Genomic DNA, 23,958 nt, shown 5'->3' on the forward strand with positions numbered 1-23,958 from the left:
TACCACAAGGCTCGGTGCTGGGACCGCAGCTATTTACAATATGCATCAATGATTTGGATGAAGGGATTCAAAGTAGCATTAACAAATTTGTAGATGACACAAAACTTGATGGCAGTGTGAACTGTGAGGAGGATGCTATGAGAATGCAGGGTGACCTGGACAGGTTGGGGGAGTGGGCAGATGCATGGCAGATGAAGTTTAATGTGGATAAATGTGAGGTTACCCACTTTGGTATCAAAAACAGGAAGGCAGATTATTATCTAAATGGTGTCAAGTTGCGAAAATGGGAAGTACAACGGGATCTGGGGGTCTTTGTTCATCAGTCAATGAAAGTAAGCATGCAGGTACAGCAGGCAGTGAAGAAAGCAAATGGCATGTTGGCTTTTATAACAAGACGAGTTGAGTATAGGAGCAAAGAGGTCCTTCTACAGTTGTATAGGGCCCTAGTGAGACCACACCTGGAGTATTGTGTGTAGTTTTGGTCCCCTAATTAGAGGAAGGCCATTCTTGCCCTTGAGGGAGTGCAGCGTAGGTTTACCAGGTTAATTCCTGGATGGTGGGACTGTCATATGCTGAGAGAATGGAGCGTCTGGGCTTGTATACACTGGAGTTCAGAAGGATGAGAGGATATCTTATTGAAACATAAGATTATTCAGTGTTTGGACACGCTAGAGGCAGGAAACATGTTCCCGATGTTGGGGGAGTCCAGAACCAGGGGCCAGTTTAAGAATAAGGGGTAATCCATTTAGAACGGAGACTGGAAACACTTTATCACGCAGAGAGTTGTAAGTCTGTGGAATTATCTGCCTCAGAGGGCGGTGGAGGCCGATTCTCTGGATACTTTCAAGAGAGAGCTAGATAGGGCTCTTAAAGATAGCAGAGTCAGGGGATATGGTGTGGAGGCAGGAACGGGGTACTGATTGGGGATGATCAGCCATGATCACATTGAATGGCAGTGCTGGCTCGAAGGGGGATTGGCCTACTTCTGCATCTATTGTCTATTGCCCCAAGTACCTCCGTCCTACTATCTTTCTCCTCGGTAAATACAGAGGAGAAATACTCATTGAGGACCTTGCCCATCTCCTGTGGCTCCACACAGAGATGACCGCTTTGATTCCGGAGAGGTCCCACTCTCCTCTCTCTAGTTAACCCTTTCCCCCCTTATGTATTTATAAAATCTTTTGGGATTGTCCTTAATGCTACTCGCCAGAGCTATCCCCTGGCCCCTTTTTGCCCTTCTGATCTCCTTTTTTAGTTTACTCCTTAGTTCCTGAAACTCCTCCAGAGATGCACTTGATCCCAGCTGCCTATACCTGTCCCATGCATTCTTCTTGTTTTTGACAAATGCCTCAATTTCCCTTGTCAGCCAAGCTTCCTTGCGTTTACTTGCTTTGCCCTTCACTCTAACGGGACGTACATATCCTGAGCTTTCGTCAGCACTTTTAAAAACATCCCACTTGGCCGATGTTCCTTTCCCCTCAAATAACCTGCTCCAGTCAATTTGAGCGAGACCCTCTCTCATACCCTCAAAGTCGGCCTTACCCCAGTTGAGCATTTTAGCATGTGGACCCTCTTCATTCTTATCCATAACTATCTTAAACTTAATCGAACTGTGGTCACTGGTGCCAAAAGGCTCCTCCACAAACACTTCATTAACTTGCCCTTTCCAATTTCCCAATTCTAGATCCAGTGCTGCCCTCACACGTGTGGGGGCCTCTACATACTGCTGAAGAAAACTCTCCTGAACACTTTTGAGGAATTGCACCCCATTTAAACACTTCACACTATGATTTTCCCAGTCAATAATGGGAAAGTTAAAATCCCCTACACCAACCTTATTTGACCTGCAGCTGTCTGCAATCTCCTGGCATATTTGTTCTTCTAATTCTTGTTGACTATTCGGGGGTCTGTAGTACACACACGTGATCATCCCTTTCTTGTTCCTCAGCTCCACCCATATAGACTCACTAGACGAACCGTCCCTATTGTCACCTCTGACCACTGCCATGACATTCTCCTTGACCAACAATGCAACCCCCCTTATCTTTTTCCCTCACCCCTGTCTCTCCTGAAGCTCCTGCATTGAACTGCCAGTCCTGGCCCTCCCTTAACCAGGTTTCAGTCATGGCTAAAACGTCCCAGTCGCTCGTACCTCTCCATGCCCTAAACTCATCTGCCTTACCCGTCAGGCCCCTTGCATTAAAATATGTGCAGTTTAAATCAACCCTCCTTCCTCACTCTTCGCCTTTCATCTGCCTATTCTGCCCACTAACCTTTGCCACACCACCCTCCATACCAACTTCTAGACTCTCACGTGCCTCTGTCCTGTACGAGATCCCACCCACTGCCAAAAATGTACAAAATCATAAGGGGGATAGAGTAAATGTAGAGACTTTTTTCCAAGGTAGGGGAAAGCAGGAAGTATGAAGTAGGTTAAGATGAGAAGGCAAAGATTTAATAGGAATTTGAGGGGCATCTTTTTCCACAGAAGATGGTGGATATGTGGAATGAACTGCCAGAGGGTGTAGTTGAGGCAGGAACAATAACAACATTTATAAAACATTTGGACAAGTACATACAGTAGATAGATAAGGTTTAGAGATATGGGACAGGCACAGGCAAATGGGACTAGCTTGGATGTGGCATTTGGTTGGCATGGACAAGTTGGGAAGAAGGACCTATTTCCGAGTTGTGTGAGCAAATCAGGCAGCATATGTGATAAGAGAAAAGAGTTCATGTTTTAATAAAAATATCTCTTCATCAGAACTGTATTTTAGCTTTAATTTTACCTGATTCTCAGAACGAGGCTTAACATGGTACTAGATTGAAACGGAAATTGTCAAGATTATTTGTCATATATTCCACGACTAGAACAACTACTTTTTAACTTGCTGCAATTTTACAAGCAGATTAGACAAATAAATAAATGAGAGACACAAAAAATTGGAGTAACAGATTATTTATTTGTAGGAAGGTCCTGCAGATGCTGGTTTAAACCAGATAGACACAAAGGTCTGGAGTATCCCAGTGAATCAGGCAGCATCTCTGGAGAAAAGGAATGGATGACCTTTCTGGTCAAGACCCTTCTTCAGACACATGGAGTATGTCTATAGTCTGAAGAAAGATCTCAACCCGAAACATGACCTATTCCTTTTCTCCAGAGATGTTGCCTGATTCACTGGGATACTCCAGACCTTTGTGTCTATCTGGTTTAAACCAGCATCTGCAGGACCTTCCTACAAATAAATAATCTGTTTGAAGAAGGGTCCCGACATGAAACGTAGCTTATCCATTTTTTCCAGGGATGCCTGACCCGCTGAGTTACTCCAGTACATTTTCATGCAAAGTCTATCGTGGTGCAATGCTGAGGTAGGGTTGTGCAGGGTGGTTGATGAGCCTGATGGTTGCTGACAAGAAGCTGTTCTTCAATCTGGAGGTAACAGTTCTCAGGCTCTTGTACCTTCTTTCCAATGATAGCAGCAAGATAAGAGCGTGGCCAAGGTGATGTGGGTCATTGATGATATTATCCTCTGTCTTGAGGCAGAGCTTCCTGTAGAACCCTCCGATGGGGAGAAGCGTAATACCTGTGATGGATCGGGCATTGTCTACCACTTTCTGCTGTCTACTTTGTTTCTTTGCATCGAGTTACCAAATTAAGCCGTAATGCAACCAGTCAATATGCTCATGCCGTTCTTCTATAGAAGTATTCTGTGAGATGTTGAATCTTCTCAAACATCTGAGAAAGCAGAGCCTGTCTTTTTGATTGCATCAATGTGCTGGGCCTAGTACAGAGAATCAGAGATGAGCACACCCAAGAGCCTGACTCTCTCCCCCAACATCCTGCCATTGAAGATAAGTGTACAGCCCCTCGACATTCCCTTTCTGAAGTTACCATCAACTCCTTGGTCTTGCAAATGCTGACCATGATTATCCATCAAATTATCAATTTCCTTTCTATACTTTGACTCATTATTACCATTAAAGGACACAAAGTGTTGGAGTAACTCAGCAGATCAGGCAGCATCTCTGGAGAACACGGATAGTTATCCATATTCTCCAACGATGCTGACTGACCTGCTGAGATGCTCCAGCACTTTGTTGCCTTTTGTGATTTAACAAGCATTTGCAGTTCTTTGTTTCTCCATTATTACAAACACTACTTGTATCTTTGGTTAATTTAAAGATAGGGTTGTAACTGTGTCTGGCGATGCAGTTGTGGGTGTAGAGCAAACAGAGCAGGGGACTGAGCGCAGAGCCCTGAGGTGCCCCTGCGATGAGGAGGTGCTGTTGCCAATTCATAGATTGAGGTCTGCGATGGGGAGGTCGAGGATCCAGTAGCAGTGGGAGAAACTGACACACGGATCACTGAGTTGACATAATTGGTTTGGGCTTCGCCCCTCCAGTTAGTCTCTTTCTTTCTTTCCTCCTCCCCTCCATTTCTGCCCCCACCACTAATATCCCATATCTTCCCCATATTCTCTCTGTCTCCAAACTACTCTCAACCTCTATTCTGCCCACCCCATTCTCCATTCTCTCCCAAGCCATTCTCCCATCCCCTCATACCTCCATTCTCCCACATCCCAATTCTCCTCTCTCCATCCACAAAGATTCCTCACCCCCATTCCCCCTCTCCAGCCACTCCATCCTCCACCCTAATTCTCCCCACATACATTTTTGCCCACCCCCATTCTTCCGATCCAATTCTCCCCATAACCCACCCACATTCTCTCCTTTCTCCTCTACCGCCCCATTGCACCCTCCAGCCAATCTCTCTTTATCCCCATTTATCCTCTGGCTTCTTCGCTCTCCCCACCACTCTCTGCTTTCATCCAGTCTTCTGTTCTACCACTTATTCTTCCCTCTTCCCAAACCATTCCCTCTTCTTTTTCTCATTCCCTCTCCCCATTATGTGCATGCCCCTCCGCCAGTCCTCATTCCCTTCTTATTACCCCCCTCAGCATTTTCCCTTCTCACCATCCATTACTTCCCGCTCTCTCCACCTCTATTCCCACACTCCAATTCTCCCAAACCCATACTTAGTTCTTCCCCAGTCACGCCTCTTCCAACCCCTATTCTCCCCTCTTCCTACATCCCATCTCCCCAGTCGGCTCCGCTCACAGCCTCCACTGCCCTCACCAGTCTCCTCCACCTGCAAATCCCATCATCTCTTCTCCCCATTCTCTCGTCTCCCATCAGCCCCATTATCCCCATCCAAACCCCCATTCGTCCACAACTTCCCCCTCTCCCAGCCCATCCCCCCGCCCCATACCTGCCCTTGCCTACCTTTTCCCACTTCATTTTCACCTCAATCTTCTCTGCCATTCCTCCTTCCATCCCTGATCCTCCCCTCATACTCCCCAATCTTATTTTCTCCTTCCCATCCATTTTCCCCATTCTCTCTCTCCCCAACACCATTCTCTGCTACCCTACTCGGATTTTCCTCTCCATCCACCATTCTCCTCCCAAACCCCTAATATTTTCACTCTTCTACCCCCGCCATTCTCCATCCTCATTCCCAATTTGCCCCTTCTCCTGCCCAACCCATCCCTCTCCCTGGCCCCCAATCCCTCTCCCCCTGCCCCGCTCATAGAAACATAGAAATTAGGTGCAGGAGTAGGCCATTCGGCCCTTCGAGCCTGCACCGCCATTCAATATGATCATGGCTGATCATCCAACTCAGTATCCCGTACCTGCCTTCTCTCCATACCCTCTGATCCCCTTAGCCACAAGGGCCACATCTAACTCCCTCTTAAATATAGCCAATGAACTGGCCTCGACTACCCTCTGTGGCAGAGAGTTCCAGAGATTCACCACTCTCTGTGTGAAAAAAGTTCTTCTCATCTCGGTTTTAAAGGATTTCCCCCTTATCCTTAAGCTATGACCCCTTGTCCTGGACTTCCCCAACATCGGGAGCAATCTTCCTGCATCATCATCTCCCATCCCTCTCCCCCATCTCCCATCCCTCTCCCCCCATCTCCCATCCCTCTCCCCCCTCATCTCCCATCCCTCTCCCCCCCTCATCCCCCATCCCTCTCCCCCCCTCATCCCTCTCCCCCCTCATCTCCCATCCCTCTCCCCCCCTCGTCCCCCTGCCCTCCCCTCATCTCCCATCCCTCTCCCCCTCTCTCCCCCCCTCATCCCCCATCCCTCTCCTCCTCATCTCCCATCCCTCTCCCCCCTCATCTCCCATCCCTCTCCCCCCTCATCTCCCATCCCTCTCCCCCCCTCATCTCCCATCCCTCTCCCCCCTCATCTCCCATCCCTCTCATCTCCCATCCCTCTCCCCCCTCATCTCCCATCCCTCTCCCCCCTCATCCCCACCTCCCTCCCTCCCCCCTCATCTCCCATCCCCTCTCCCCCCCTCTCTCCCATCTCCTCCCCCCCTCCATCTCCCTCTCCCACCTCATCTCCCTCCCTCTCCCCCCTCCTCCTCCCTACCCCCCCTCATCTCCCATCTCCCCCCTCATCTCCCATCCCTCTCGCCCCCCTCTCCCCATCCCTCTCCCCCCTTCTCTCCCTCTCCCCCCCTCATCTCCCATCCCTCTCCCCCCTCATCTCCCCTCCCTCATCTCCCTCCCTCTCCCCTCCCCCATCCCCCCCCATCTCCCCCCTCCCCCCTCACCTCCCATCTCCTCCCTCTCCCTCATCCTCCCATCCCTCTCCCCCCCTGTCCCCCCCTCCCCCCGGTGGCGGCGCCGGGCGCGCGGCCGGACGGCCAATGGCAGCGCGCGGCGGGCGGGCCGCTCTATGCTAATGCGGGCGGCGCTGCTCCATTCTGCGGCCCGAGGTGAGCACCGGCCGATATTTACCTGCCGAGCGGGCAAGCGGGCCGGGCCAGCGGACGTGCCGGGGAGCTGCGGCCGTGTGTGTGAGGCGGTAAGTACGGGCGCGGGGTCCGGGCGGCTGTCGGGCCGCGCCGCTCCTTCGATGCCGCTTCCCGCACTCTTGTTGTTTTAGTCGCTCCCAAAATGGCGGCGGCGGCTCCGGCCCGGCCCCACTTCGTCCACCCTCCCGCCGGCGGCCCGGGGTGGCGGTGCTGGCTGGGCTGAGCGCGCCGAGCGCCAGGCAGGCGGCGGGGCCGGGATCTGGGGCCGGAGGATAGCGGCAGGAGCTGCTTTAAGTCCGTGTCCGGCGTCGGCGCCCGCCCGCCCGCGCCGGTGGTACGGTCCGGCCCGGCTGGGACACTGCACCTCGGGGTCACCGCGGGGGGAGCCGCCTCAAGGACCCCCCCCTTCCCCGCCCCGGGGCCACCGCCCGCACTGCGGCACCCCCGCCCTCCATCCCCCACCCACCCGGCCCCCCGCTTGCCCAGCCCAGCCCCGCGCCCGCAGCCGCCCCAACCGTGGCTCTCGCCCCCATCCCCGCCCGCAGCCTCAGGTGGAGCGTTCCGCCCCGGCCTGGGGGAGGGCCGAGACCGTGGGGGTGGGGGGCAGTGACTGGGGGGACAGACCGGGGTGGGGGGCAGTGACTGGGGGTCCGATAGTGTTTGGGGGGACAGACTGCGGGTGGGGGGCAGTGCCTGGAGTTTTCCAGGGAGTGGAGGATGAAAGGTAATAATTGAGGCATCTTGATGAGGAATGGGTGTGCAGAGTGGAACTGGTGGGTAGATGGAGGCAGTCGGTAGGGGTGGTGGTGATAGCAGTAGGGGTTGTGGCAATGGCAGGTGTCAGTGTTGGAAATGGCACGGGTCAGTAGGGGGTGGTGCTGATGGTATTGGGAAGTGAGGGTGATGGCAGTAGGCAGGGGTCAGTGGGAAGGAAGGGTGGTGATAATGGCAGTGGGCACAAGGGGTGGTGGTGATGGCAGTGGGCAGGGGTCAGTGGGAGTGGTCTGGGGCTAACTGGGCAATGATTGAGGGTGGACAGTGACTGGGAGGAGGCTTCCAGGGGGTGGAGTATGACAGGGAGGGCGGGGGCGTTGTCCCGTGGGCAGCAGGAGATAATGATTGAGGTGTCTTTTGATGAGGGCAGTCAGGGTGATAATGATAGTAGTAGGGGTGGTGGTGATGGCTGTGGGGGTTGTAGCAATGCAGGGGTCAGTGGTTGTGATGGCAGTGGGCATGGCAGAGATCAATGGTGGTGACAGCAGTGATGGTGATTGGTGATGGCAGCTGGCATGGTTAATGATGGCAGTTGGCTGAGTCAGTGAGGGCGATGGCTGGGTATGGAGGCAGGGGGAAAGAAATGGCAGTGGGCAGGGCCAGTGGGAGTGATTATGATGCAGTGGGTATGGGGACAGGGATGGTGATAGCAGTGAGCAGTGGTCATTGGGAGTGGTGGTGATGGCAGTGGGTATGAGTGATGGCAGGTGCAGTGGGAATGGTGGTGATGGCAGTGGATTTGGAGGCAGGGGCGGTGATGATGATGGCAGTGAGCAGGGTCAGTGGGAGTGACTGATGATAGGTGCAGTGGGAGTGGTGGTGATGGCAGTGGGTATGAGTGGTGGAAGGTGCAGTGGGAGTGGTGGTGATGGCAGTGGGCATGGGGGCATTGATGGCAATGGGTCAGTGGGGAGTGGTGGTGATGGCAGTGGGCATGGGGACAGTGATGGTGATGGCAGGTGCAGTGGTGTGAGGGCTATCAAGTGTGCACTGTGGAGGTCTGCTGAGGATTTGAGATAATGGGTGAGATGAGTGGTAACGAAGGATGAGGCATGACATGATGAGGATAATGAAGAGGATTGTTAAACAATGCACTCTGGCTTGCTGGCATTCCACTGATCACTGACAGGAAAGCATCATGTACCAATCCCTCTTTACTCCATTGTAGGTGTTGTTGTGTGCAGAATAATTGATTGATTACAGTACGAACGGCCATTCAGCCTCAGTATTGGCTTTGTTTAAGATCATACTGCTCCGCAAGCCCCTGCAAACCTTCCTCAGATACTTGCACAGCTTTCCATGGAAGGCTACAATTAAATCTGGCTCCATTACATGTGCATTCCAGCCAGCTCCCGTGTTTTGAAGATATCTGTGCTACTTTTGCTGAGGAACTTCAAGAGTCAAGTCAAAAGTGTTTTATTGTCACATGTCCCAGACAGGACAATAAATTATTGCTTGCTGCAGCAAAACAGAATATGTAAACATAGTACATAACGGGAGAAAAAAAGAAAAAAGTTCAGTGTGTATATACACACATACACACACATGCTCAATAAATAAACAAATATAGTTCAATAATATAATAGTCTGTTGCAGTTCAGAGCTTATTTGTTGTTGTGTTTAATAGCCTGATGGCTATAGGGAAGAAGCTGTTCCTGAACCTGGATGTTACATCTACCCAATCAATTCCTCTCATGATTTTGTACACCTCTACGAGATCTCCCCTCATCCTCCTGTGCTCCATGGAATAGAGACCCAACCTATTCAACCTCTCCCTTTTGCTCACACCTTCTAGTCCTGGCAACATTCTCGTAAATCGTTTCTGAATCCTTTCAAGCTTGACAATATCTTTCCTGTAACATGGTGCCCAGAACTGAACACAATATTCTAAATGCGACCTCACCAACGTCTTATACAACTACAACATGACCTCCCAACTTCTATACTCAATACTCTGATTGATGAAGGCCAAAGTGCCAAAAGCCTTTTTGACCACCATATCTATATGTGACTCGACCTTCAAGGAACCATGCACCTGTGCTCCTAGAGCCCTCTGCTCTACAACACTACCCAGAGGCCAACCATTTACTATGTAGCCCCTGCCCTTGTTCGACATCCCAAAATGCAACACCTCACACTTCTCTGTATTAACTTCCACCAACCATTCCTTCGCTCGCCTGGCCAATTGATCCCGATCCTGCTCCAATCGTTCACAACCATCTTCACTATCTGCAAAACCACTAACCTTTGTATCATCAGTAAACTTGCTAATCTTGCCCTGTATGTTCTCATCCAAATCATTGATGTAGATGCCAAACAGTAATGGGCACACCACTAGTCCCAGGCATCCAGACTGGAAGCAACCCTCCACCATTAAAGGGCCTTTTCACGGGGCGAGTTGACGCAAGATGTCACCAGAGTGAAGAGGTCGTGGTCCAGCACGAGTCTCGCACGATATAACGGCAGTAGATAAAGAGTTCCCACGGTACTCGGCATTTATGTTATTCGTGCGAGTGACTTGGCCGTTTCCCGAGCTGTCGCGTTAAATCTTGAATGAACATCGTGAACTACACGTGACACAAATGATGTAACTTTTTTTTTCACACACTATATATATCCTCCCTTGGTTGAATCGGCTCATTTGGAGACATGCCTTTACGAAATAATTTCGAGTACAGAATGGTGGTTTTTTTCATTGACGCGCTGTCTGCGACTTTTTTACTTTGCAGCTGCAGGGCACAGACAGTCTTATAAGAGAAGTTTAAGTTAACTGCAAACACAGCACTTTTACATCAATAGCAATGTATGTTTTTAAATCTTGGATAACATTAAATGGTTCTCCTCTTGATGAACTTATATATCGTTATATAAACTCACATGAGCACTCGGGAAACTCGGCAGCCTTCGTCTCCAGCAGGTTCCTTTTTCTCGCCCTGTTTCTATAATCCTCTCTGGATTTATCGTACAGAATCTCGTTAAATTGGAACCATTCTACAAGTTCCCCCTCTTGTTCCCTGGTGAAGTTATATGACTTTACCTTCTGCCATCTTCCCTTTACGTCTGTAGAGGCTATTCCTACAACGGCTACTGGGGAGGCAATCTGAATTGCACCTTGCTCACCCTCTCCCTGCTCCAAGGAGCCCACAGGCAGTGTTATCTGTGGCATCTCCTGTTGCCTCTCCACCTGTCTCTCTTGCTGCGTCTCCTCCTCATTCTCCTGCATGGCAAAAACATCTCTGACCCGCTTTACCCCCTTCCTTTGAGATTTTCTGGGAGCCATCTCTGCAAGTGTTCCTGTTAAAAAGATTATCCAACAATGACAATTAGGTGGGACGTCCTCGAAGGACACATGTTCCCATGTGTCCTTTTGAGACCACCTTTTTTAGTCACCCTCTGTCCCCTCTGTCCAGCTTCCGGGTTTACCGTTCGCAGGAGTTCCCACGCGCTATATCTCTAAAATCTGAAGTTATGTAATGTCTAAAGGAACTGCAGACGCTGGTTAATGCTGGTTAATATGCACAGAAGGACACAAAATGTTGGTGTAACTCAGCAGGTAAGTCAGATCTGGGAAGAAAAGCATAAAAAGCTGGAGTAAGTCAGCGGGTCAGGCATCATCTCTGGAGAAAAAGAATAGGTGACGATTCGAATCGGAGCCCTTCTTCAGACATCCTAATCGGAATTGAGTCTGAAGATGTGTCTCGTCCCGAAACATCAGCTTTTTTTCTCCAGGGATGCTGCTTGACTCGCTGAGTTACTCCAGCTTTTTGTGTCTGTCTTCGGTTTAAACCAGCATGTGCAGTTCACTCCTTACACGGGTCTCTGCACAACATTGATTGGTAGCGTTCCGGACCCCTGGACCCGAGGACTCCGACCTGTATCTCTCAAAGAAGTACATGTGAAAAATATCTCACGGACCATAAAAATGCGTAACCTTTCAGTAAAGTCCCTTTTAAAGTCCCTTTTAAAGATTATAGTTATTTTCTTGAATCTCATTAACATAACTCATGAATAAGTTGATGTCCATATGCGGATGTAAATCTTTATTTTTATTTATTTTTTAAATTCAATCCCACTGAAGATAATTTGTAATCACCTTCTGTCCCCTCTGTCCAGCTTCCGGGTTCACCGTTCGCAGGAGTTCCCACGGTACCCGCAAGAGTTATTACGGATATCGCACGGATATCGCACTGGCCACTACGTTCATATAATGTTGCAATACTCAACCACAAGTGTACAAGTCACTCTTGGAGAAATTCAAATTTTCTTGAATTTTCTCCCGAGTGACCAAGTTACACGATGACCTGCCGTTAGCGCTACGGTGGTCCACGGTGGTCCACGAATGCCGCACTGTTATCGCACGAGGTTCCCACGATGTTGAACTCTGGTTAACTCTTGCGTCAAGTCGCCCCGTGTAAAGGTGCCATTACCCTCTGCTTCCTTCCATTTAGCCAATTTTCTATCCATTGCTAGCCAATTTGCTATCCATCTCTCCAAGGATCCCATGTGCTCTAACCTTCCAGCTTACTATGGGAAACCTTGTCGAATGCTTTGCTGAAGTCCATGTATACATCTACAGCTCTGCCCTCATCAACCTTTTTGGTTACGTCTTCAAAAATATCAATCAAATTTGTGAGACACAACTTCCCACTTACAAAACTCTGACTATCCTTAATCAGCTCTTGCCCATCCAAATGCCTTTATAACCTATCCCTCAGAATACTCTCCAGTAACTTACCAACTACAGATGTTAAGCTCACTGGCGTACATTTCCCAGCAGTTTCCCTGCAGCCCTTCTTGAAAAGAGGTATAAAATTTGTCACACTCCAGTCTTCTGGCACCTCTCCTGTATTTAAAGATGACTCGTAAATTTCAACCAGGGCTCCTGCAATTTCCTCTCTAGTTTCCCACAATGTTCTCGGATATATCAGATCAGGCCCTAGAGATTTGTCTACCTTCAAATGTACCTTCAGTACTTCTTCGAAAGTAACCCTGCCTGCTCTCAAGGCACTTCTCGTGAGTGCTCCCATTTTCTCCGTCCTACTGTCTCTCTCCTCAGTAAATACAGAGGGGAGATACTCATTTAGGACCTTGCCCATCTCCTGTAGCTCCACACAGAGGTGATCGCTTTGATTCCTGAGATGTCCCACTCTCTCTCTAGTTGCCCTTTTCTCCTTTCGGTGTTCATTCCTAATCAGTGTAGCTTTCTCAAACAGCCATTCTGTCCCAACTCGTCCGCACAGACCAAGGTGCAACATGACGTCCCAACTCTTGAACTCCATGCCCAGACTGATGTCCTGCTGAGTTATTCCAGCATTTTGTGTCAATCTGGTGTAAACAAGCATCTGCAGTTCCTTCCTACTTATACCCCTAGGTCTCTCTGTTTTACCATGCTCCTCAGTGCCCTGCTATTTACTTTGTATGTGTACCCTGGTATAACCTTCCAAAATACATCTTTGTGCACTTGTCTGCATTAAATTCTATCTGCCATTCCTTTGCCCGTTTACCGAGTTGATCTAGAATCTGTGGTAGCTGTAGACAACCTTCTTCACTGGCTACTACACCACCAATTTTGGTGTTACCTGCAAACTTACTAACAATGCCACTCACATTCTCAGCAGAATAGTTAATATAGATGGCTAAGCAACAGCGGACCCAGCATTGATGACTACAGCATACAGGCCTCAAATCTGAAACTTTGGTCTGTGGCACTGTGAGGCAGTGGCTCTTCATGTGCTGGGAGTGGAGGGATATGGACCACATGCAAGCAGAGGAGATCAGTTTCTCTCCCCAGTTGCAATGTAGTTCAAGTAGTTGTGTTAATTAATAGATTTGCTGTGGGAATATTCAGTTGCTTCAATTCTATCTATATGCAAGAAATAGACTGGACAGCATGGCACAGTGTATGTGTGTGATGTGCAGCTGTTTACCATCTAGGCATGTGAATCTGTTATAGTACATCTTAAGTGGCTGTTCAGTGCGTGATGGAGATTTTGGATTGCAAGGGTCTGTGATCAGTCTGCACATTTGTATGGCTTTGGTGTGCATTGATGGTATCTGTCAAACCCAAATATCACAGCCATTAACTTCAAGTTGAGCGTAGTGTGAGTTGGCAAATGTAGATCGCTGCTCGAGTCTACCACTGGTTGACAGTTTTACATAATTGCTGCTCCAAGACACATTTCTGGGGAATTTATTTGTTCTACTGATATCAAAATAGCTGTCTCTTGTAACTATCTCTTGGGATTTGTTGGAATCGCCCCCACCCTCCTCCCCAACTATTTTCCATCTTTCTTTCCCTTACTACAATGTCTGAGGAGGGTTCCCGACCTGAAATGTCAACGATTTATGTCCTAAAGTGATGCTGTCTGTTCTGCTGATCTTTGTTGGAGTAACTCAGACTCTAATATCTGTAGTTCCTTGTGTTGTCCTGGTGTTAAGGTTTGGGTTTTGTATGATGTGCTTGAAATGCTTCTCTGTGCATTGAAGCTTTCTTCTGCATTGGTCTGATTCTACTTCTGCAATGGCCCATCCTTCATAGACAAAAATATCATCGGCCTGGTCTGCATGCCAGCAAAGCTGATCTCATCTCCCCTAAAGTTCTTATGATGCACAATAGCATTCTGAGCAACTAATACCACCAGAAGGTTTATTGATGGTTGATGATGATGAGCTCCTCATTTTTTAAATCTATAATTATATGTCTTTTTACAATACTGCACACAAAATGTGACAAATGGGGTCAAGTCTCAAATTCTTTCAAAAAAGATTGACAAGCACTTCACGCTAATTACCCCCCTTGATATATTAATATTATTAATTTGCTCCTTTTACCTCATAACCACCCTATCTACTGACGCATAGCCCCCAACTTGCAGTCACATCTAGAGAGAGGGTGGGGGGGGGGGGTTAGAGTGTGAGGGCAGAGAGAGAAGGGGCAGAGAGAGAGACAGAGACGCAGAGAGGGGCAAGAGGGATAGGGGGGCGGAGAGGAGGAGAAGAGGGAGGGTGAGTGAGGGCGGAAAGGTGGGGGAGGAGGGGAGGAGAGAGAGAGGGTGAGAGTGAGGGGCAGAGACGGGGGTGAGAGGGCAAGGTGGGGAGCAGGGAGGGGGAGGGGGAGGGAGGGTAGGGGGTGTGGAGGGGAGGGGGTTTAGGGGATGGAGGGGAGAGGGGGAGAGAGAGGGTGTGCTGAGAGGTGAGGGGAGGGGGAGAGGTGGGGAGCAGGGAGGGGGAGGGAGGGTGGAGGGAAGGGGGTAGGGGTGTGTGGAGGGGAGGGACGGTAGGGGAGTGGATGGAGGGGAGGAGAGGGAGAAAAAGAGGGGAGAGAGAGAGGGGGAGAGGAGAGGAGGGGGGGGAGAGGAGAGGAGGGGGGGGAGAGGGAGTGGGGGGGGGGGAGAGGAGGGGGTGCCTTTTTACTTCAACCCAAACAACCATTTGCAGGCAGTGCTTTTTTCCCTCAAACTAACCATATTTTCATTTTCAAACTACATTATGGGTACTCACAGCTGTGGAGACATTTGTTCAGTGTTATTCAGAGCTCTGATTGAGGCACACCACTTGCAGAGACTGATTGAGGCACACCACTTCCTGGTTTTATAGTCCCTCCCCCTCCCTCCAGCAGGGGCAGCAGAGAGAATGGGGAATTTTGTAAAAACATTAATATCTCTGTCATTTTTCATCGACGGGATCCAAACCAACTAGAAACAAGATGAATCTCTGCTCCTGACCTTCAGGCATCGTCAGCATTGCATCAAGGATCCATGGTATAGTTAAAATCAGTGGGTATCAAGGGGGATGTACTCCAGCGCTTGGAATTGTACCTCGCACAGAGGGAAGTTAGAATGTTGTAGGTCAAGCTTCTTAATCACAGGACATCACGAGGATTTCATCCGGGTAGTGTCGGCGAGCCAACCCTACTCCATTGGTACTGTGATGCCGAAGTTAAGGATAGAATAAAACTAAAAGAAAAGATGTATAACACAGCAAAGAGTAGCCGTAAGCCAGAGGATTGGGAAACTTTCATAGGACAACAGAAGGAAACAAAACGGGCAATATGGGCTGATGAGATGAAGTACGAAGGGAAGCTGGCCAGGAGTATAAAGAAGGACAGTAAAAGCTTCTTTAGATATGTTATGGGGGAAAAAGAGTAGCAAAGTCAAATGTGGGTCCCTTGAAGGATGACATGGGTGAAATTATTATGGGGAACAAGGAAATGGCAGAAGAGTTGAACAGGTACTTAGGATGTGTCTTCACTAAGGAAGACACAAACAATCCCCCAAAGTACAGGAGGACAGAGGATCTAAAGGGGTCGAGAAACTGAAAGAAAATTTCATTAGGCGAGAAATAGTATTGGGTAGGCTAATGGGACTGAAGGATGATAAATCACCGGGGACTGATGGACTGCATTCCAGGGTCCTCAGGGAGGTGGCTCTAGAAATAGTGGACGCATTGGTGATCATTTTCCAATGTTCAATAAATTCAGGATCAGTTCCTGTGGATTGGAGGATAGCTAATGTTATCCCACTTTTCAAGAGAGGAGCGAGAGAGAAAACGGGGAATTACAGACCAGTTAGCCTGACTTTGGTGGTGGGAAAGATACTGGAGTCAATCATTAAAGAGGTAATAATGGGGCATTTGAATAGCAGTAAAAGGATTAGTCCAAGTCAACATGGATTTATGAAAGGAAAATCATGCTTAACTAATCTTCTGGAATTTTTTGAGGATGTGACAAGTAAAATGGATGAAGGGGAGCCAGTGGATGTAGTGTATCTGGACTTTCAGAAAGCCTTTGATAAGCTCCTGCACGGGAGACTGGTGACTATAATTAGCGCACATGGTATAGGGGGTAGGCTGTTGACGTGGATAGAAAATTGGTTGGCAGACAGGAAGCAAAGAGTAGGAGTGAACGGGTCCTTTTCAGAATGGCAGGCAGTGGCGAGTGGAATGGGCAAGGCCGCAACTGTTTACCATATATATTAATGATTTGGAAGAGGGAATTAGAAGCAACACTAGCAAGTTTGCGGATGACACAAAGCTGGGTGGCAGTGTGAACTGTGAAGAGGATGTTAGGAGGTTGCAGGGTGACCTGGACAGTTTGAGTGAGTGGGCAGATGCGTGGCAGATGCAGTATGATATAGAGGGGGGGCTGGTCACCAATATTCCACCTCTCCACCAATTCCAATATTGCTCGCCAGTGGGGGGCTGTCTGTTGCGCTAGTATGGGTGTTGCGGGCCGAAGGTACTGGTTCCCAGAGGGCTAGTATAGACATTGTGGGCCGAATGGATTCTTGGGCTGGCATCCAACTGTTGCAACGATTTCAAAAGCCAAGCCAAGGCAAACAATTGGGCTGCAGCCACCTGACAACCAAAATTCATTTTGTGAACACAAACGTGTTAAAAAGGCGAGGCAAATAATTGGGCTGCAGCCACCTGACAACCAACATTCATTTTGTGAACACAAACTTGTTAAAAAGGCGAGGCAAACAATTGTGCAGCAGCCAATTTACAGCCGCATCGAGGGGACTCACCGTGGAGTAGTCATGCGTTCAGTGTTATTCGCAGCTCAGAGAGCCGTGACCCTCTTGCTTCCTGGGTCTGGCAGAGACTGAGTGAGGGACTTCACTTCCAGGTTTTATAGTCCCTCCCCCTGCCGCCAGCGGGGGCAGCAGAGAGAATGGGGAATTTTGTAAAAACATTAATATCTCTCTCATTTTTCATCGACGGAAAAAATCCTCCGCACTCATACGGCAGAGGGGGGCTCTGAGCGAGGTGGCCAAAAATTACGGCCGTAGGTGGCGGCGTTCTCTCGGAAATCGCAGCATAGTCGACCAAAAGCGGTCAAGATCAGAGATTTAGTAATATAGATGTTAGGTTATCCACTTTGGTGGCAAAAACAAGGGGGCAGATTATTATCTCAATGGGGTTACGTTAGGTAAGGGGGAGGTACAGCGAGACCTGGGTGTCCTTGTACACCGGTCACTGAAAGTTGGCGTGCAGGTACAGCAGGCAGTGAAGAAAGCTAATGGAATGTTGGCCTTCATAACAAGAGAATTTCAGGATAGGAGGAAAGAGGTTCTTCTGCAGTTGTATAGGGCTCTGATGAGACCATATCTGGAGTATTGCGTACAGTTTTTGTCTCCTAATTTGAGGAAGGACATCCTTGTGATTGAGGCAGTGCAGCGTAGGTTCACGAGATTGATCTCTGGGATGGCGAGACTGTCATATGAGGAAAGATTGAAAAGACTAGGCTTGTATTCATTGGAGTTTAGAAGGATGAGGATCTAGTAGAATAAGTGCCATAAAGATGGTATTTCTACCACAGTTGTTATATTTGTTTCAGGCTATTCCTTTTTTTCTTCCGAAAACTTAAAAAAAAAAAAATTGATAATATTGTTAATAGTTTTATTTGGGATTATAAAAATCACAGAATAAATAAAAAACATCTATGCAAAGCTAAGATAAATGGAGGATTAGCACTTCCAAACTTTTTATATTATTTTTGGGCTGTTCAGATTAAGAATATGAATTTCTGGTGGGTAAATATGGATCATGAACCGACATGGTTAAATATAGAAAAGGAAGACTGTCTACCTTTCAATGTAGGTTCGATAATTTTTGCACCAACGGAAGTACAAAAAAAAAATTATAAAGACAACTTAATAATATATAATAATAGACGTATTTGGAAACAAATAGTTAAGACTCTACATTTGGATAATCTCTCATTTAGATTACCAATTATGAATAACCCATCGTTTAAACCTGCTATATTAGATGGGGGGTTTAAACAATGGGATGATTTAGGAATTACAAGGATAGAACACCTTTATAGAAAAGGAAAATTTCTTTTATTCCAGGAGTTACAAGATATTTATGGATTGTCTCCACAACATTTGTTTAGGTATTTACAAATTAGAGATTATATTAAATCCAATACACAAGATTATAAAAATAAAGAAGCAGGATTGTTAGACGAACTGTTTAATTTATATCCAAATACAGAAAAATTAATAGCCTATATATATAACATCATTTTGGATAAGGAGAATCCAATAACGGAAATATATCGTCAAGTATGGGAAAATGAAATGGGATTGGCTATAACAAAAGAAAACTGGGAAGAAAGTCTACAACGAATACACCGGTGTTCATTAAACGCCAGACATATATTGATACAATTTAAAGTATTATATAGGTTACATTATTCGAAAACTAAATTAAATAGTATTTTTCCGAATCTCTCCGCTATTTGTGATAAGTGCGAGAAAGCAGAGGCAAATTTAATACATAGTTTTGTTACATGTCCTAAATTGAATTATTACTGGACAGAAATTTTTAAAGTTATTTCTGAAGTCATCAAAGTTAAATTGGACCCTAACCCAAAGCTAATAATATTTGGAATTCCGGATTTACATCTATCACTTACAGTAAATCAAAGAAATTTCTTTGATTACTGTTTGATAATTGGGAAAAAAATTCATATTGAAATTTTGGAAGGGAACATTATCCCCCACAACCAAAATGTGGGCAACAGAGATGATGGAGATGTTACATCTGGAAAGAATTAGATTTGTCCTATTGGACAAGTATAATTCTTTTGAACAGATATGGTCTCCATATATACAGTATTTAGAGAAGTAGCTGTTCTTGGCAACACAGCTCGGCGTGCACCCTGCGGGATTTGGTGAGAATAATTCATTTTTATATTGGAATTAACATATATGTCTTTATTGATACTATCACTTGTAGTACTGTTATTAACAATACATATTGTGGTTTTTCATTTTATTTTTTTTTTTTTTCGTTTCTCTTTTCTTTCTTATATATAATCAAATTATTATTTAATCACTCTCTTAATGATTTATAACTGTTCTATTCTTTTTCTATCATTATTTCTAAAAAAAATAGTAGATAAGTATTACTAGTGTTTTACTTAATGCAAATTGAATTAATTTGATATAAAGTTGTTTGAAGCATTGTAATTGATTACCTTTAATAAAAAAATATATATCAAGATGCTACATTAAAAAAAAAAAAAAAAAAAAAAAAAAAAAAAAAAAAAAAGAAGGATGAGGATCTTATAGAAACTTATAAAAGGACTGGACAAGCTAGATGCAGGAAAAATCTTTCCAATGTTGGGCGAGTCCAGAACCAGGGGCCACAGTCTTAGAATAAAGGGGAGGTCCTTTAAGACTGAGGTGAGAAAAAAACGTTTTCTCCCAGAGAGTTGTGAATTTGTGGAATTCCCTGCCACAGAGGGCAGTGGAGGCCAAATCACTGGATGGATTTAAGAGAGAGTTGGATAGAGGCTAGTGGAATTAAGGGATATGGGGAGAAGGCAAGCACGGGTTATTGATTGGGGTCGATCAGCCATGATCACAATGAATGGCTGTGCTGGCTCGAAGGGCCGAATGGCCTCCTCTGAGATTTCTGATGTCATATTCTGAGATTTCCAATGTTTTTTTTCCTACAATCCAACATTGGTGGGTAGCTTATGCAAACTGGACTCGCACCTATTTCTCCCCTCCACCACCCCAGCTACTTTGCCTGGAATCCCCCACAACTCAAACCTGTCTCATACCTACTGTTCTTATCTCTGGCCTTGTTCCAGCCTATCAAAAAAGACCCCTTGGCCGTGTGAACCTTCTACTTGCCAGACTCCCCCCCCCCCCCCACGCACATAATCAGTCTGAAGAAGCTCGATCGGAAACTTCATCAATGCATGTTCTTCAGAGAAACTGCCTGACCTGTTGAGTTGCCCTAGTACTTCGTGTATTAACCAGCATCTGCAGTTCTTTGTTTCAACGAACAACCTGCTGATAGAGAGGTGGATCAGCTAGTATTGGATGTAGGTGGCTGTCAGGAGTTGGTAGACTACAAGTATGTGAGAGTGAACAGCTCTTTGTCACTGACAATCAGTACAGGGGCACCTTAATGCTGTGTGTGCTCAGTCCCCTAATCTACTCTCTATACCCATACCCCTAGGCAGACACAGCTTTGATAATCTGTCCTGTGCTCAGCATGTTTTCCCCCCTCCCCCCACAAATATGTAATTACTGATTCTGATCCATTCTGTTTCGGGTTTTTTTTGCCCAATCCGCAAGCATTGCCACTTTTCATTTCACTGCACATCTCGTATGCGTATGTGACGAATAAACTTGACTTGACTTGACATTGATGGAATTACAAATATAGCATACCAATGCCTCTACTTCCTCAGTCGTTTGAGGTGATTCCTTGGTCTTACTAACATTGGTGGCAAGATTGTGGTTCTGGCACCACTCAATCACATTATAGATCTCCATCTGTACTTTTGACATAGTTACCAGTTATTCATCCAATATGGTGGTATAGTCGATGAATTTGATGATGGAACTCTGCCTGGCTGCACAATCATAGGTTTTAGAGAGAGTAGAGCAGGGGATTGCGCATGAAGCCCTGAGATGCCCCTGTTGAAGTTTTGTTTCTCATCCAGAAGTTTAGTTTAGTTTATTATTGTCACATGTACAATGAAAAGCTTTTTTGTTGCGTGCGATCCAGTCAGCGGAAAGACTTGATTACAATCAAACCGTCCACAGTTTACAGACACGTGATAAAGGGTATAACGTTTAGTACAAGATAAAGTCCAGCAAGGGGTGAAATTGAAACAGGAGATGTGGAGTCAGTATGGATAGAACTAAGGAATTTTAAGGGTAAAAAGACCCTAATGGGACTTATCTACAGGCCCCCCAACAGTAGCCTGGACATAGGGTTCAAGTTGAATCAGGAGTTTAAATTGGCATGTAGCAAAAGTAATGCTGTGGTTGTTATGGAAGATTTCAACATGCAGGTAGACTGGGAAAATCAGGTTGGTACTGGACCCCAAGAAAGGGACTTTTTAGAATGCCTTTGTGATGGATTCTTAGAGCAGCTTGTATTGGAGCCTACCAGGGAGAAGGCAATTCTGGATCTAGTGTTAGGTAATGAACCGGATTTGATAAAGAACTTGAGGTTAATGAGCCATTAGGAGGTGGTGACCATAACATGGTCAGGTTTAATCTACAATTGGAGAGGGAGAAGGGTAGATCGGAGGTGTCAGTGTTACAGTTGAATAAAGGGGACTATGGGGCCATGAGGGAGGAGCTGGCCAAAGTTGACTGGAAAGATACCCTAGCAGGGATGACAGTGGAACAACAATGGCAGGTATTTCTAGGAATAATACAGAAGGTGCAGGATCAGTTCATTCCTAGGAGGAAGAAAGATTCCAAGGGGCGAAAGGGGCGACCGTGGCTGACAAGGGACGTCAGGGACAGTATAAAAATAAAAGAGAAGAAGTACAATGTAGCAAAGATGAGCGGGATGCATGAGGATTGGGTAATGTTGCAAGAGCAACAGAAGATAACTAAAAAGACAATACGGGGAGAAATGATGAGGTACGAAGGTAAGCTAGCCAAGAATATAAAGGAGGATAGTAAAAGCTTCTTGTGAAGAGGAAAAAATTAGTTAAGACCAAAGTTGGACCCTTGAAGACCGAAAAAGGTGAATTTATTATAGGGAACAAGGAAATGGCAGATGAATTGAACTAACGGTACTTTGGATCCGTCTTCATAAGGAGGACACACACAATCTTCCTGATATAGTAGTGGCCAGAGGATCTGGGGTGACAGAGGAAATGAAGGAAATCCACATTAGGCAGGAAATGGTGTTGTGTAGACTGTTGGGACTGAAGGCTGATAAATCCCCAAGGCCTGATGGTCTGCATCCCAGGGTAATTAAGGAAGTGGCTCTAGAAATCGTGGATGCATTGGTGATAATTTTCCAATGTCTATAGAGTCAGGATCAGTTCCTGTGGATTGGAGGGTAGCTGAGGTTATCCCACTTTTTAAGAAAGGCGGGAGAGAAAAACAGGGAATTATAGACCAGTTAGCCTGACATCGGTGGTGGGGAAGATGCTGGAGTCAATTATAAAGGATGAAGTAGCCGCATATTTGGATAGCAGTAACATGATCGGTCCGAGTCAGCATGGATTTACGAAGGGGAAAATCATGCTTGACTAATCTTCTGGAATTCTTTGAGGATGTAACTTAAGAAAATGGACGAGGGAGAGTCAGTGGATGTAGTGTACCTGGACTTTCAGAAAGCATTTGATAAGGTCCCACAGGAGATTAGTGGGCAAAATTAGGGCACATGGTATTGGGGGTAGAGTGCTGACATGGATAGAAAATTGGTTGGCAGTCAGGAAACAAAGAGTAGGGATTTACAGGTCCCTTTCAGAATGGCAGGCAGTGACTAGTGGGGTACCGCAAGGCTTGGTGCAGGGCTCGCAGCTATTTACAATATACATCAATGATTTGGATGAAAGGATTCAAAGTAACATCAGAATATTTGCAGATGACACAAAACTTGATGGCAGTGTGAACTGTGAGGAGGATGCTATGATAATGCAGGGTGACTTTAACAGGTTGGGGGAGTGGGCAGGTGCATGGTAGATGAAGTTTAATGTGGATAAATGTGTGGTTATCCACTTTGGTATCAAAAACAGGAAGGCAGATTACTATCTAAATGGAGTCAAGTTGGGAAAAGGGGAAGTACAACGGGATCTGGGGGGTCCTTGTTCATCTGTCTATGAAAGTAAGCATGCAGGTACAGCAGGCAGTGAAGAAAGTGAATGGCATGTCGGCCTTTAAACCAAGAGAAATCGAGTATAGGAGCAAAGAGGTCCTTCTGCAGTTGTACAGAGCCCTAGTGTGACCACACCTGGAGTATTGTGTGCAGTTTTGGTCCCCTAATTTGAGGAAGGACATTCTTGCTATTGAGGGAGTGCAGCGTAGGTTTACGAGGTTAACTCCTGGGATGGCGGGACTGTCATATGTTGAGGGAATAGAGCAGCTGGGCTTGTACACACTTAGAAGGATGAGAGGGTTAGAGTTGAAACATATAAGATTGTTAAGGGTTTGGACATGCTAGAGGCAGGAAACATGTTCCCGATGTTGTGGGAGTCCAGAACCAGGGGCCACAGTTTAAGAATAAGGGGTAAGCCATTTAGAACGGAGACGAGGAAACACTTTTTCTCACAGAGAGTTGTGAGTCTGTGGAATTCTCTGCCTCAGAGGGCGGTGGAGGCCGGATCTCTGGATACTTTCAAGAGAGAACTAGATAGGGCTCTTAAAGATAGTGGAGTCAGGGGATATGGGGAGAAGGCAGGAACGGGGTACTGATTGGGGATGATCAGCCATGATCACATTGAATGGCAGTGCTGGCTCGAAGGGCCGAATGGCCTACTCCTGCACCTATTATCTATTGTCTATTGAAGCACCAATTAAAGATAGTCCGAGGGTCCCCAATGAGTTATATGGTGGCTCAGGACCACACTCTAGTCTAGT

General features: G+C 46.6%; 2 protein-coding genes across 4 annotated transcripts in view; one reads left to right on the forward strand and one right to left on the reverse strand.

Annotated features, from left to right (window-relative positions):
- Positions 1–3,271: 3,271 nt before the first annotated feature.
- On the reverse strand, positions 3,272–20,916 carry LOC116991184 (WAS/WASL-interacting protein family member 1-like). Its single transcript, XM_033049553.1, has 4 exons — positions 20,797–20,916; positions 8,933–8,991; positions 6,810–7,436; positions 3,272–3,782 (listed from the first exon to the last, which is right to left on the reverse strand). The coding sequence occupies exons 1-4, from the start codon at positions 20,914–20,916 to the stop codon at positions 3,683–3,685; spliced, it is 906 nt and encodes a 301-aa protein (XP_032905444.1). The 3' UTR covers positions 3,272–3,682.
- The window catches only part of prdm10 (PR/SET domain 10), a 220,558-nt gene continuing 203,363 nt past the window's right edge, over positions 6,764–23,958 (forward strand). For all 3 annotated transcript variants that reach the window (XM_033049823.1, XM_033049825.1, XM_033049824.1), the window contains exon 1: positions 6,764–6,876. The gene's annotated coding sequence lies outside the window, so the exon portion shown is untranslated. The remainder of the gene's footprint in view (positions 6,877–23,958) is intronic.

Source organism: Amblyraja radiata, chromosome 33 (genome assembly GCF_010909765.2).
Source record: "Amblyraja radiata isolate CabotCenter1 chromosome 33, sAmbRad1.1.pri, whole genome shotgun sequence".
Lineage (NCBI taxonomy): Eukaryota > Metazoa > Chordata > Chondrichthyes > Rajiformes > Rajidae > Amblyraja > Amblyraja radiata.